Source organism: Aptenodytes forsteri, unplaced genomic scaffold, assembly GCF_000699145.1.
Source record: "Aptenodytes forsteri isolate BGI_AS27 unplaced genomic scaffold, ASM69914v1 Scaffold227, whole genome shotgun sequence".
In the NCBI taxonomy this organism is placed as follows: domain Eukaryota; kingdom Metazoa; phylum Chordata; class Aves; order Sphenisciformes; family Spheniscidae; genus Aptenodytes; species Aptenodytes forsteri.
Genome location: NW_008795365.1, coordinates 1854126 through 1870358, shown reverse-complemented (window position 1 = coordinate 1870358; position 16233 = coordinate 1854126). Strand labels below are relative to the sequence as shown.

Sequence of the window (16233 nt, the reverse complement as noted above, 5' to 3'; positions counted from 1 at the left end):
AATTTTGATTAGATTTCATTCATCATTAGACAACAGAGAATCTAGCAATGAAAAAAAGCTACAGAAAAACAAACTTCATTAGTTCTGCTTCTCCTCGACACACATGTCAATCCTTAAGTTTTGGTTTGTTTGTTTTGGTTAAGGATTTGAAAGGGCAAAGGAGAGGAAATTATACATGTATTCTGCTAGTTTAATGAGGTTATCTTTCAACCAAACTTTATGTGGCAGTTTTTTAAAGCAACTGCTGTCTGAACATTCATTTACAGATGTATAAAAATATATGTATAGAACACAGCACTTAATTATTTGGATGACCAAGACAACTATGCTTGAGAAAATTAAAATTAAGCATCTTCAAGAGTCTCTTCAACTGAAAATCGGAAAGAATAATTGCTGCCGCATGCTTAGGAGACTGATCCCTCAACCCCTGCCATGCCAAACCCATTATCACTCCAAAGGGGATAATAACTGTCATGCCTAGTCTCAAGCTCGAGTACGTTTGTTAGTGCACTGACTGATACAGAAAACAAGGTCTAGCATAAGAGATGTTTCACACTAAAGTGTGCTAATGAATCAAAGTGACAGGAGAGAGTTTTAACCTTCACAGAGCAAAGGAGTTGTTTGCTAACTAGTCAAGTAGAGGAAATAAGAGTCTAACAAAAAAGACATTTGTACACGCAAGAAGTAAAACAAAGCTGGTTTTTTTTCAGTTCAGAAATAATAGCTTGACCATCTCCTGCATAAGGAGGAAACATAATAAGTTTCAGGGTAGAATAAAGGAATCTGTCTGGACACCTTGGAAGTCTCCAACGGAGAGGACCAGCTATGACAGTGAATCAAATCACACTGAAAGGATGGTTCCGGTGAACAAATTCCCTCATCAGTAAGCTCTCGGGTTGAGGCTCCAAAACAGACTCTCCCTAAAGGGAGGACCCAAAGGTGAAAGGCAAGTACAAAGACTGAAATCTAGACTGACAGAAGTTCAGCAGGCTAAGGAAAACGTTTCACAATCTATACTTCTGCTGCACAGATGGCTCAGTACACAGAGAAGCAGTGGGTACAGGCATCTTTTTAACAAGGTTTCAAAGAGCATTAATAGTGTTCCCAGACATTACAATAATAGTGAACAATACTTACTCATTTTTATTGAAAACAGATTAATGTTCAATGTATCAACGTACTGAAATTGACATTTCTTTTCATGCACAGAAAGAGGTTATTTTCCAATACCTGCTCCTTTAGCTTTTCACTTACATTCTGTACCTTCCTTTTTTTCCCACACAGTTGTGGTTTGGGTTTTTTTTGTTTGTTTGTTTGTTTTGGTTTGTTTTTTTTTTTTTACTGTGCTTGTAACCTGGCCTTCAAAAGACTTCAGTTCTGTATTTCAGTTTTAGGGTAGGTTTATGGTTCTGTATTTTCACATACTAGTCTCCAGTTTAGATATTTTTTTTCAGTTCAAGGTTCAAAATTTCACTGGACACAAACAAATCAATTCTGCTATACATGTGCAGTGGACCTGATACATCTGGAAAGCCTGGGAGCAACTATATATGTAACACATTAGTTACTTGTGAACATGATGAAATTCAGACCAACACATTCTGAATGCAGCACACACACTGTAGATCTCATGAGTCCCTGAGGCAAACTTTCTGCACATATTTCTGTCCAGGGAATCCTAGCCAAAACATGGCAAGCCTAAACATAAAACTTTCAACTGCTGTGAGAGAGAGGTACGTTCATACCTTTCACATAAAAGAAAAAAATACATTTGAAAGCAAGTATAAGAAGAGATTTAGATCTCTTCTTCTAGACCTCTTTCTCTTCCAGAAAGATTTTTCAGTTGTCTTATTTGCCTGATAAACAAAAACAGTAGAACACACTTGAAACTGGAACATCCTCTGGTATCGTTAGTCCAAAAAATTAGTAATAAACATTGGGAATAAAACCCTGGTTTACAAAGGTTATTGGATGACCAAGACTTCGTCTCCACCAAGGCGGCAGATAATAGCAATTCTGTGATTCTACAAATTCTAGGCAGTTCTTCCAGTCCTTAATTTTATTTTATTTATTCTAACAGTCCACATGTCATGGTACCCCACAGACATCCTTCCTTACTTGCTGAAATTAGTTCTGTCCTTTGTAGAACTACCTTGTCTTCTTTTCTTGAGTACTTAGAGAAACAATTTAAAAATTCAACTTTTATTATATTATTATGCAGTTAAAGTCTAAATTAGTATCATTCAACTATTTCCATTTTTAAGTTTTAATTAAAAGATTTCAGCCTTTGGAGTTTTTAAGATTATAATGTTATAGCAAAAATACATAAAACAATAACAAATACAATAAAATACAAGGCCTGAAATGTTTTAGTATAAGTGTTAGTATATGTGCAAGAAAAATAATGTGCAACCTGCAAAAAGAGAAGAAAAGAGTAGTTCTGGAATACAGTTCATGTCATACGAGGGATAATAATTTCATTTTAGTGAATGCTGAAAAGCCACAAAGCACCGCAATGACCAATTCAGCAATAACTTTAAAGGCTCCTATAAACAGCAATGGAGGAAAATGGAGATAGATAAAAGGAGCCATTTTTAAGAAATTAATCTCCTCTCCTCTCCCCCATAACAAAAGTTATGTTCCCACTTTTTAAAAAAACAACTCTGCTATGAGTCAGAAACAAAATGAAGTAACAATCACTTAGATATTTTCTGCTAACCAAAAGCACACTTTTCAGTCTTCAAGGGATCATTTGTCCCTGAGACAACCACTCTGCTAAGGCTAGACTATAAGTTATTGATGTTGTTTATGGAGCTGGGGGAGTGATTCCATCTGTTTGTGATGGGCACTGCAGGTTTTTAAAAGAAAACAGTCAATTCCAAACAGTTTACTGATAGAATGCTCTCTGAAAGCTTGACCTGGACAAGCTGAATAACTACTAGGTAACTGGTACTTACAACTCAGTCTCAGCAACTGATTTGTTCATGATAATCATCTTACACAGATGAACCTTACATTGTGGTTTACATGTGTGTGGGATCTCTACGTTATCTATGCTAATAAAACATTAATCAAGGGCCAAATTTATAGCAGGCACTTTATAAGTAAGGTCAAGACAGGTCAGCCTCACATAATAGGAAACAACTACAGGCTAGATCTTAACACTGTAACTGAACACCCTTGTTACTTTACCTTGGCCCTTGGGATCAAGACTAGTAGCAAAATGTTTTTTCTGCCTCAGAATGTGTTTCCCTCACTGTAAACTGAAATGCAACCATTAAAATGATCATTACTTTTATGTATCTTGGGAACATCTACACATTTTAAAAGAAAAATCTCAAAGAGCCATTTCCCCTATTCCTACAATGATAAAAAGATATATATAGCATTTTAATTTATGTGATAAATTATTTTGGTTTTAATTCAGTAGCTGTCCTAATCCTGTAAAATGTATTTTCTATTGGGATTCTTACTAGCTCAAGTTACTCACTAACAGAATTTAGGTTTAGATAAATGGCATTTCTTATAATACTCCTTAGCTAACTCATTAAGACATCTTAAAAAAAAGAAAATGCTTTAGAAGTAGTAAATATTGCTCTTAGTCTGCCTCAACAATCGATTCCTAACAAAGAAAATATTGATGGTTCTGAATAGTCACTACAAGTCAAAGAGCATGGCCTCATCACCTGCTCTGTCATTTCCTGTCCCAGCCAGTAATATACATATATAGTTACGGATAGAACATTAAACTAATTGGTAATATTAACAGATTTTTTATTTTTTTTTTTTTTTTTACCTTAAAGAGACTCTCTTCCTTTCTATCTTATGAGGTAGATAGGAAATAAATGAGCAAACTGGAATCTAATTTTTGAGACAGAGGCTTATCTTACAATTCCTAGCCATAATGTCTTCCAAATATCAATTCCCTTCCTCAAGAGATTAGCTGAATACAAATTATAGTTTCAGTGTTAACCAGTGCACAAGGGCAGGAAGAAAGAAAATCCATGACACAATGATAAGTGAAATATTTAATGAAACTAAAGAGCATTCAGATTCTGCAAAATCCCATATTCAGTATTGGAACTGAACCAAACTACTAAAGAACGTGAAATCATGCTTGTAAAACTCAAAGAAAATGACACAAGAGGCAGTAGGAAAATTCTTTAAAAAAAGTTTCAAGCCACACAACTTCTTGAAGGTGAAGGCAGAGGTGCTATCAAATATTGTGACTTACCTTCCTTCATTGACAAGCTCAATAAAGGCAAGGCCAGCATTCTTTTGTATAGAGTTCTGCCACTCCTGGGGAAAAAACAAGCGAAAACTAGTTGTATAAAAACAAAACTAAGAAAAAACATTTTCAGCTACAAAATCATGCACACTTCAGTTTTAGCAAACTTACACCACACCATCAGCAAACATATAAAGCATTAATTGTGTGCTAATCAGGAAGGAAATATTGCCAGCATGAAGAAACAGAACAGTATCATTTACTCAAAGTCATATTCTGTGGAGGGGAGAAGAAAATATAAAAACAACCCACAGACGACTGCATAATTTTCTTTTGCTATATTACGCAATAATTCTGAACTTACTCTGGTTCACTGATGCTTTTTGCCTTATTGAACCTTGATAATGCTAGAAAAAACTGTTTCATGTTAACGTAAGGCTCATTCTTTAGACACACATTTCTCTTATAGCTTAAAGTCTAGTTAACATATATGCTGATAACAATCCTCACCTCAGCATCACATAGCCATTTCTACTCAAAATAATCTGCTAATGATCCAAATATAGCATCATTAACACCCAGTATGTTTCAAAAATTTTTAACACATTTTTAACACTCTGAATTTTTAACACACTGAAATGATGGTAACAGCAGACACACATGCACTGCATATTTCTTACGTCCAACTGAACCCTGAATTACAGCAAAATTCTACACCTCTTAAACACGTAGGTGGGTTTTGCCTGGCCCCCAGAAGAGACACGTTGGAAAGCAACCAACCCAGGTGACCTACCACTGGGGCTTGCTTCCCCTATTTGAAAGCTGAGGAGAAAACCGAGTTGGTTAACAAAAACACAAAGATTTTTAATCCTAGAGTCAATAGCAACAAGCTGACAGAGCTAAAAATTAGGCTAGTAAATGTGCGAACCTTGTATTTTTGGGAAAATGTAGAAGCATTTGGGTAGAACACGCCAAATACAAGTCTTGGTTTAAACTCTATGACTCTTCTAAACTAATACAAAAGAATGATTTTGCAGCAGACACATACTTAAGTTTCATACGCTCTTCCACATCAACTTCCTTGATTTTTCAGTCTTTGTTGTATGAAATAATAATCCTAATGATTATTCACATCAGTACTTCTATCATTGTGGTTCTTTTCAAAAATCTCATCAGCTCCAAAACAGGCAAAAAGAGCAAAACCGCAAATATCTCTTAAACAAATTTCAGGTTTCTGAATGTAGGAGTTTTTAATACATAGTGTCAACAGAGTACATTTTTTGCTGCTCAGTGTTGCAGAATTACCTCTCAGTCAGTGACATGAAGGTTTGATCAGACATACACAAAAGCCAGTAGAACAATGTTGTTTCTTTACAATTTAAATCCTGCCCCCCTGCCCTCACCCCCCCCCCCCCACCCAAATTTTTTTCCAAAAAAAAAAAAAAAAAATTTCCAGATGCAGGGGACAGGGGAGAGATTATAACTCTGATCTCTCAAGGCTTGACAGGCCCAACATCCAACATATTCTTTTATCATTTTTAAGTTGCAACAATGTATTACAATTTTCAAGTAGTCAGAATTAAGAGTAGAATAATTGGAATTTGTGATGTATTATTCATCATTAATTATATATGTATTTCATTACTTTTTATATAACTAGTTTATATGCATAAATAGGCAAGCAACATTCTAAGTGCCAGCCAAGTTTCATTCGCATATTATCACATATGTTTTTTTGGGGGGGTTGGGGTGTTTGGGGGTTTTTTTTGAGGCTGCATCAAGTAGCATCATTGGTCCTTATTGCTACATGTATTTTACTAATATTTCTCCCACCATCCTTCCCCCAGTTCTCCCTGATCGCCTTCTTATGGCCACCATTACATGGCTTCAAGTTAGTCTGCAAGCTGTCTGCAATAGCTTTAAGAAGCATTTATTCTTATTAAAAAACAAAAACAAAAACAACCTTTTAGCTGCTAATATTCTAAACAAAATAGCATATGCAGCTAATCCTCATAAGAGTTTTTTTAAATGTAATACCAAGTTCTAAATATTTAGCTTCATATGGTCATAACTGAAACTATTCTGTTAGCTTAAAAGTGTGAAAACTCAAGAAAAACAAAATAATTTTTTCCATTTATGACACTGTCCATCTGTTGCTCTGCTCTTTAAGAGAGCTCACTACAATACTTGAAAATTTAATTGGTGAAGATGGAGGTTGCCAAAAGTGAAAAGAAAGTGCATTTATCATGATACTTTTCAGCATTTTTCTCTACATCAGACATCATCAAAGAAGGCGTTAGTCTAAACAATTTCATAAATCACAGCTGAACACACCCTAAAGCTAATTTTAATAGCTGAAAGAAAAGACTAATGGTCATCATCTTTCATGATCCATTCACTATTTCCCCACAGTATATGTTCTCTCTCAAACAATTACACTCTGTATGCATATTGTATTATTATATCAACATCTTAGTTATCCATCTCCCAAAGGTATTAGGGAAAAAGACATGTTAAAAGCCTCAAACTCAACCACTAATGCAACTAAATAACTACAAAACACATTTCAGCACTTTCCTAAGGAAGGACTGTAAGGGAAGATCAAAGTCAATAATTTCATACCTGTTCTAAGCTGTACTTAATTGACCATCATTTCCTACAGCTATAAAAGTTTAGTAACCCAGAGACATAATCTACTTTTAATGCTTTTGGTCACTGTACACTCAATAGCGAAGCAGGAAAAAAACCTAGAAGCACTAAACACTATCACAAATACCTACAATGAAAAACAGCCATTACAAGGAGACAAATAAGAAATCACATTTTATTCAAATAAAATGTCTGATGTGGAAATTTCCTAGCTCATTATTGTTTCACCTACTTCCTTAATGGAATCTGTAAACATTTCCATAAGTACTCTAGATAAAATGCAAGTACTATATCCTTTCCTAAAATGGTGCTTCAAGCCTCATCTGAATTATAATTCTGTATGGAATAATATATTACATTTCCTGTAGCTATGGCACAACTCTGCCATAAGCAAAATTATATCCCAGTCCTCTATAGCACCAATTTTATATCATCAAACAAGTTTCATTAACACATTCTTACTGACTGCACAAGGATCATTAAATGAAAACATTAAACCGTACTGGTCTTAAACCCTTTCTTTCAGAAACTAATAATCTCCCTCAAGGTTTATAACATGACCTACTGTTGTCACATTTGAGTCAGGTTGGGTTTTTTTAATCTATTTTACACTGGTTTTTTTAAATTAATTCTAACTAATGATCAGTCATATGACAGTACCATAAAACTCATTAATTTCCATATTTCCTTTGTCTAGGAAATACATTTTGGCCAAAGACCACAACATGCATTAGACCATAACCAACAATGAGATTAGTCTAGCAAAACAATCTTTAGTAATTCTATGTCCCACTTTATTTCATTTCAGCTACATATGCATGTGTAGTTATCTCAGTCTTCAAATGCATTGAAAAGTCTTTTATACTACTTGAACTTCCTATTTCCTTTTTAAAAATAAGGTATGTCTCTAATCATATGGCATCATCAGATAAGTGGAGAAGTTCTTTAAAAATTCTGCATTGAACTTGAATTTTCCAGTGTCAACTCTATTGATCAGTCATTTTCTTCCATTTGTTGTTGGCTCCCTACTCATTCTAATATCCTCGTTCAGATCTAATACTTCAGGACCTTCTTATTTACCCAAACAGGCCTGCCCAAAAGCCTTTTCTACAAGCAGTGGCTAGTAGGAGCCAGCTTCAAAACAAAGAAATGCAGGTGGTTCTTTACACAGTGCATTACAGATCAGTGGAATCTATCGCCAAAGGATATTGTAGTGACTAAAAGTTTAATAGGATCAAGAGGTGACTGCACAAGTACGTGGAAGGAAAATACATTGATATTGACTAAATATACAGAAACTACATCCAATTCAGAAAATACCCCGAGCTGAAAATAGCTGGAGAGCGGAAGAGTATCATACACGCTTATCCTATTTTATTCTTCTTAAGTATCTTTTTGTGTCTGTAGTTGAAGATACAACAATAAGGAAGGTGGAGCCTTCATCTAACCCAATATAGCCATTCCTAAACTCTAATCACTCAAACAAATGCCAAGAAAATTTTGTTGATAAGCATTTTTGTTGGCTTGTAGTTTGAAGTGCTTGCCTGTAGGCAGCAAATGGACATATCCCTCCTCACCTGTACACTTCTAGGAAAGAAATATAATCATATTTCAAACAATTAACCCAAAATATATATTCTGCAAGCTATATAAAAAACTTGGCAAGACCAATCCATCGACTGGTCTGATGGCGAAACAATTAAACATGAATCTTTAACAGAATATTTAAAACATTTCCAACAGATGAAAACTGCTGTATTTTCAACTGTAGCAAACTGTATTTCTACTTTCATTCATATATACACACACATGCATACCCCTTAATAATTCATTTTCCTCAGAAACTTAAAAAAATATCCTTCTAACAAGGTTAACATATTCCACAATTAAGAATTATATCTAACGGTTGAAATACACACTCATAAGCAAGCAAAAAAGAGCAAATTCTTTGCTAATCCGTCCTTCCCATAAAGCTGGTGGAGATTTAATAATTTATTTTGGTTATGAAACAAAGGAGAAGGATGACTTTGGTACTGACAACTATGAATGGAGCACTAAGGAGCAGGGTGGGAAAACGTGTTAACATATGACTAAGAGACATATTATATCCTAGAGTAAAGGTCAAATCTGCATGAAAAACTTGTTCATAGAGAGATATACTAATCTTTAAGTGCCTAAAGTAAACTATCAAGAACTTTTCAGCAGTGTTTGCACTTGGTGTCAGCACTCTCTCAGCACCACATCCACTACAGGCTTGAATGAACTCAGCAATAAAGAACATATAGTGAAAAGTAGATTATCTCTCAGCTGGGTTCTTCATAATTAAAAAAAAGTTAGACTGCATTCATAGAGAGATATACTAATCTTTAAGTGCCTAAAGTAAACTATCAAGAACTTTTCAGCAGTGTTTGCACTTGGTGTCAGCACTCTCTCAGCACCACATCCACTACAGGCTTGAATGAACTCAGCAATAAAGAACATATAGTGAAAAGTAGATTATCTCTCAGCTGGGTTCTTCATAATTAAAAAAAAGTTAGACTGCATGTTAAGCAGAACATCTTCAAACATAAATTACTTTTAAAGAGTTGAAGCATGTTTAAATTATTTTAATCTACAAAGCTCAATTGAAAAAAATTAAAACCAACATGGAATTCTGGGAAATCATATCTAGAAAAATCTACGTAGCAATTTAATATCAAAATCAGCCCATGCTAAGTAGTGTACGAAACAGAAATTTTGCAAGGATGTGACACATTTAAATATAAGAGTAATACGAAAACACATTTGGAGACAATGTTATTCAGTATATATACAGTCATACCTGGATGCTCAAATAAATTTAAAAAACAAATCAATAATGGAAGAACTATCAGAAATTGATTGAGAAAAAAATAATTTCAATAATTATATTAATGGTCCCTTCTCTATAGAAGAACGTCACTGTTGCTGAATCTTGACACAGAGAAAAGGGAGAGCTTGCAAAAATATTTACTACCATCCTAAAAATTCAGAACATCTTGTCAGGGGGAAAACTTATCAAACAGGCTTGAATATATTGAAATTTAAACAATGGATACTATTCCACACTAAACAATGGCTTGTCTATGAAAGCTTTAACATGGCATCTATGTAACAAGTCAAGCTATCTCACTAATCAATACAGAGGTTTTGATTTCAATAAGGGTGATAAAAGTTACTCTAACCCTGGCCAGCTACAAGCTCTCAACAGATGATCATCATTAGGCCTCTATCGGGGTTCCACATACTCAGTCTGTACAAATGTGTCCTATTAGTACATGGTCTGTCTGTTTGGCAAGTCCAGTCTTAAGACAAATGGCAGCTGCTGCCCTTCAAGGTCTGAAGTCAAGTCCTCAGGGAATCTAAAAGCCCAACTGGAAAAATCAAGGCCTGTTCATTAGAGACTGCTCCAGGGGAAACTTGCAAGGCTGCCATTAGAACTATATAAAAGAGCTAATTATTTTTATAAGACTTTTAAACTATCAAACACACTCAGTTACAATAAAAAGTATTTACTGCTGGCATTCCATTAAAAAGACATTGCTTTTTGTCAAAAAATCAGCTAGTGACAGTACACAACTAAAGTCTTTGTATTAAAAATTTTAATGAGTCTTCTAGGAGAAAGTTGTGTAAAAATTAACTAGATGAGATAGCTTCCCAAGTGGAGGTATAACACCAAGCACGTTGTTGTGGGAAAATATTCCAAACACACTCGTATCACACAAACGAACGAACTATAAAGGTGGGCTGAGATTATGCATGTGTGACTATCTACCCCTGAAAAAGACAAGAAATTCAAGAAACAAACATGTTCAGTGTTGCAAAACGGACTGAAAAGAGCACATAACATTCTTGCTTCAACCTATGCTGTTAATGAACAACTGAAAATGCTGCAGTACACTAGCGTATTGATAAATCAGTCAAAAAGGCACATGGCCCAGCTGGTATCAAACACTAAGACTGAGCAGAAAAAAATGAAAGCCAAAAGTGTTTCAGTATTTTTCCTCTGATAAAACACAGAAACAAAGATTATAATAACGATAGCTACTTTCATAAAATATACTCTGGGGAAGAGTTGGAACGCTATTTTTTTATTAATAACCACAAAATTGTTTACTATTTTAACTATGAAAAGAATCAAAGTTTCTTATACTGAAATATTTTTCCAGCTGCACAGCATGACAACACTGTATTGAATTCTAATGGGATAACAGATCACTGCTATAGAGTATTTATTACACAGTATTTATTACAAATCTTTTAAAAGTGCTATATGAAATTCATTAGTGTTCCTTAATCAATTCTTGGATCAACATGCACATTAGCTTCCGACAGCCTAATTCAAAAAAGCAATTACAACCCTAGCCCTTATGTAAAAGGACGACAGAAAGAAGCTATGTTAAACCAGTTTAAAAGAATGAAAATGCAAAGAAAACAGATTAGGAATGATTTATATCAATGCCTAGTGCTGAAGTTAATTACAACTAACCCAATAAAATAGTGCCTTTATTATTGTACAGCAAGTAATAACCTTAGACGCAGAAAACAGAACTCTCTGCTGACTTTTGCATGCTCAATTCCACAGCACACTACATTAAGAATTAAAGAAGTAGTAAATAAGTCATACAGAAACAGCAGTTTTTTAACTAAAAGCAGAAGACTCTCCTGCTGTTTAACCATTTGGGATAGTCCATGTAAACAGAGCTTCCTATAAACTGGTATTATATTGTTAGTGGTAAATGCCTAAAACTACCTTATAATGAGAGTTTAATTTCAATACTTAGAAGTTTGAATTCAAGTCACAGCAAGTTTTTATAGATTCTGAAAATATATTATACACATATAGAGCTGGAGTAGTTTGCATACTTAAGTACTACATTGTTCAGTAAAATACTAAATAAAAAACTGTCAGCTTGTCAGACAATGTCTTTTATGCTATGAGATTACTGTCAAAGTGACAACTGTTGTCTTCTCTACAAACGACGCAAATCTATCCTAAAAGATTCAGTATTATGAAAGATACACTACATAAAATGTTACAGCACATGCAATCTTTAACAATTACATACAGCCAGCAAATCTCGACACAGGTTGCAGTTGTCATAATTTATGGTGATATCAAATATTCTTAAAACAGGATTTTAGTAATAAAAGAAAACTTAAATCACTTAATCCAGAAGTTCATATAAAATTATGAAAATATCCCTGTCTGCAATCAGAAAGTTCATACAAAATTATGAAAATATCACTGTCTGCATAAATAAAATGCTATCAGTAATAACTATCACAGCATAAAAGCTGCATATCATCAAAACTCACAAACTTCATTTTCGTATCTAGTTTCAAAAAAGTATGAACATGTATATGAAAAACCATTTATTACATGCCTTTTATAGAGATCTAACTCAGGACTTGATGAATAAAATTTTGCCCCTAGAACCAATGTCACATTAAGATGAAACAGGTAAGTCTATGTTAAACTCCAGTTCCTCTATGGTCCCAGTACAGCAACAAACTGTAGAATGGGGAAAAACTGAATGAGCCGATCACTGATTTCAGGTCCACAGTTGGAGGAAGCAATTTGCCTGGGCAGCCTCTCCCTTTCTCTCTCCCACTAGCAGGCTGTTGCCATGACTCCTCATGAAACGAAATTAGGGGTCAGGTTTGAGTTCATCTAGCAGCAAACCTTTTCCACTGCAGTTTCCTCTTCAGGTTCTTTAACCGTTGGCTACTTTCAATGCTGAGATGAAAGACAGTAGCTTCAGGAAGAATAGGAACAGAAATCTTAAACGTTAATTGAGAAATCTAAGTACCAAGCAGTTCTGTAAATATGCAGCAATGGGAAGCAAGAAACTGTAAGTCAAAGGAGATTAAGTGAAGAATGAGATGAGATGCAGTGAGGAAAAGGGACAACATAAGACGAACAAAGGGAAGAGATCCAAATAATCAAGTTGCAGTGCCAGCATCGTTTTTATGGAGAAAGGAAAACAAATTGAGGAACAGCAGGAGTGTAAGGCAACTGCCTCTTCATTTCAGTGCTTTTTTGTTTAACTGTGATTTTGAGTTTTTGTAAAACCACTGCATGGAAAAAATTGTCTTCCAAAGTAGACTACTAATTATAAGGACAGGAAAATCACAGAATACTCACTGCTGCACAGTTGCACTAGTAGAGATGGACTGATCCCACTGATAGCAACATTCATCATCACCACCACCAAATAGCACCAACCTTCCTGCTCAATGTCTGATAACCTTTAACTAAATAAATTTAACTAATAAAAAACTCAACAATAGACATGGTGAATGGTTAAACATTGGAACAGGCTGCCCAGGGAAGTGGTTGAGTCCCCATCCCTGGAGGTATTTAAAAGACGTGTAGATGAGGCGCTTAGGGACATGGTTTAGTGGGCATGGTGGTGTTGGGTCGATGGTTGGACCCGATGATCTTAGAGGTCTTTTCCAACCTTAATGATTCTATGATTCTATTCTATGATAATACTATTTTGGAACTAAAAGCCCCTTTATGTTACCTTTTTCCCCAAATGTAGCTTAGTTTCAATTTAAAGTCTCATAATGAATGCATGCAAACAATGAACAAGATCCTGCTATCATTGTACCTTTGAGGGAATGAAACCAAAGTATGTAAACCAATGCCACCCCTTCACTCAAAAGACAGGATGTCCAAACCTTATCATTCCCTTGGGTAATCCTATCCTAATGCAGATCTTCTAAGAAAAGATTTAGAGAAAAGTAAGCTAAATCAAATCAAATAAAAATAAAAAAAAGGCAGAAAAACTAACGTGTCTCTTCCATTACACTCCACTTGCATACTACATTCCCTTCCTCATACTGCATCTGTTGTCTTCATTTAGACTAAAATATTCTGGGTATCCATTATTCCACTGTTACATGACACCCAGCAACACAGGGCTCTATTCTCATCTGTCCCTATATGTTGCTACAATAAACATGAGTAATTATTTTCTGCTCCTTGTACTGCAAATCCTCCCCTGCACTCACCAAGCGAATTTTTCAAAAAGAAAAATATAACCATTTCTGTTTTAAGTAGAAATAGAAATAAACGTCTCCATTTCAAATATTCAGAGGGTACTGAAAAATCCAGCTGATTCTTCTGAATCAAATTGACTCAGAACTAAGATCTAACACCTAACAGACATGGACCTCAATATCATATTGATTGCTGCATAGTCTGAATTATGAGTTTTTTCACTTAAACAAGTTATCTTAAAATATTTATTGAAAGATCAGTGCATCATCAACATCTTTGATGAGACAGATGTTTTCCCAGTTGCAGAGATACATAGAAAGGCACAGATGAGTATAAATAAGACTAAAGGTTAAACAATAAACTGAGCAGCACCACTATGCAAAGCTTCTCCTGCCAAAACTTTGAGTAAACAGCACTGCTCCCCAAATCATGAATTTCTTAAGCAGTTTTGCTTGGAAACAGAGACACATTATTTGGTTTATTAATATCAACAAAAATGTTCACATATTTGTAATCAGTATAAAGTCAGCAACAAGCGTTGCCACTCACTGAACTTTCCATAATCTCATACCCCTCCCCTCCACTAAACCTCTTTCCATAGTCTCAAATTAAACAGACTAGCTGTAAAACAGCAGGGTGTCAAATTAAAGCACACTTTATTTTCAGAGGTCTCCACACTTCACGGCTGACTTCCTGTCAGGAAGAGTTCCATTTCAGTGCAGAGCCCCGTCAGCGGGGAGCTCACAGAATTAAGTGCCAGTTGATATTACTTTGTTTTGCATTTACCACCCATGAGAATATTGTTCAAAGATCTAGTTATAAAGTCAGCATGGTATCATCCCTCTGACTAGACTGCCAAGCCACAGGGTGTGCTCTCACTGCACAAAACTCACCTTAAATGGTGGTGTTTTTTTAAGTCCTAGTGTGCTGGTGAAGCAACAGGATGCCTTTTTTCTTCAGAAAAGTCTTGCTTCTGTAGCTAAATTATGTTCCCTTAGTTTTGAACATCTGCAGCAGTGTACATTCATGGAAATGAAGCTGTCCTGTTCCTCTACTACACCCCCAAGATTCACATCTACATTAGACAATCCACTCTCCTCCCTAAACCTAATAATTTATACATTAATCATACAAATTCTCAGCAACACAGTTTTAAAGGCTAATATTTTTAGCTGTAGCAGACATGTTTTCCATTAAACTCACACCAACACCATGTCCTGGATTCCTGACCAAATTCAAGTAACTTTCATTTCGTAAAAGAATTTTTCTTAGTAAGAGCCTATAATACCTGAAAAGCCTATATAACAACTACTAAAGATTGTACTCTAAAAGAAGAAAATGAGGGAGGAAAAATCCCCATTTTCCCCCCAGAACTTTACTGTAGGCAACAATTATCTTCTAGTAAGATGACCTTAGGAAAGTTCATCTCTCTCCACCCCAGTGGATGGCAAACTATTTCTAAGAACGGTTTTGTGGTCTTTAACCCTATCTTCTATCCATTCCTCTATCCAAAGTCTGCAAGTCATGTTGACTTTTCCAAGTGTGTTGTCCCAAGAAGCAATGCTTCACATCACTCCACACCAAAATATCACGGCTTTACTACACCTATCCACTTGTACCTCTCTACACACCTTCTTAGTCTAATATATAGCACCCATCCCCATTTCTTTACATATAAATGGGGTTTTTTTTGTTTGAAACCACAAAGCTCACAATTACTTTTCAGAAAACAGCTGTGTAGTATAAACCAAAAAACACTGGTTCTTTCACACTACTATTCTCAGTTCGCAGCTGCAGCCGATATAGCCTGTTTTTGTTGAACATTTCAAAATACAGTGGCTGCAAATTGCAGAGGGCATTTTCCAGTGGGTCAAAAGTAGGCCTAGATAAAACAATTTTTATTTAGGAAGCCATTTCTATCGCTTTGATGATTATTTATATCTAATATGCAGAAACATCAACCCCGTTTAATAAAGTATAACATATCACATATTCTTCTGTTTTCTCATACTAAATGTAACACATTGCAGTTTTTGCTCATCTTAAAAATCTCACATCATACATTTCATCTCCAAACTGGGGAGTGGGAAAACCTTTAAAATATCGTCCTAGACTAATAATTATGGAAAGATGTAAGGAGATAAAGCCAAAGTACTAGCTCACACATTTTAACTACTGTGACCACTACCTGTCAGGATATAACTATAAAGTACTTATTATCATAGAATCATAGAAGAGTTTCATAGAATAGTTTGGGTTGGAAGGGACCTCTAAAGGTCGTCTAGTCCAACCCCCCCGCCATGGGCAGGGACATCTTCAACTAGATCAG

The 16233-nt window shown here is 35.2% G+C and overlaps 1 protein-coding gene across 1 annotated transcript in view; it reads right to left on the bottom strand.

Annotated features, from left to right (window-relative positions):
* LRBA (LPS responsive beige-like anchor protein) overlaps positions 1-16233 on the bottom strand; it is a 423640-nt gene that overhangs the window by 279393 nt on the left and 128014 nt on the right. The window contains exon 34 of the mRNA XM_009280244.2: positions 4235-4299. Coding sequence (XP_009278519.1) covers positions 4235-4299 — 65 coding nt within the window. The remainder of the gene's footprint in view (positions 1-4234; positions 4300-16233) is intronic.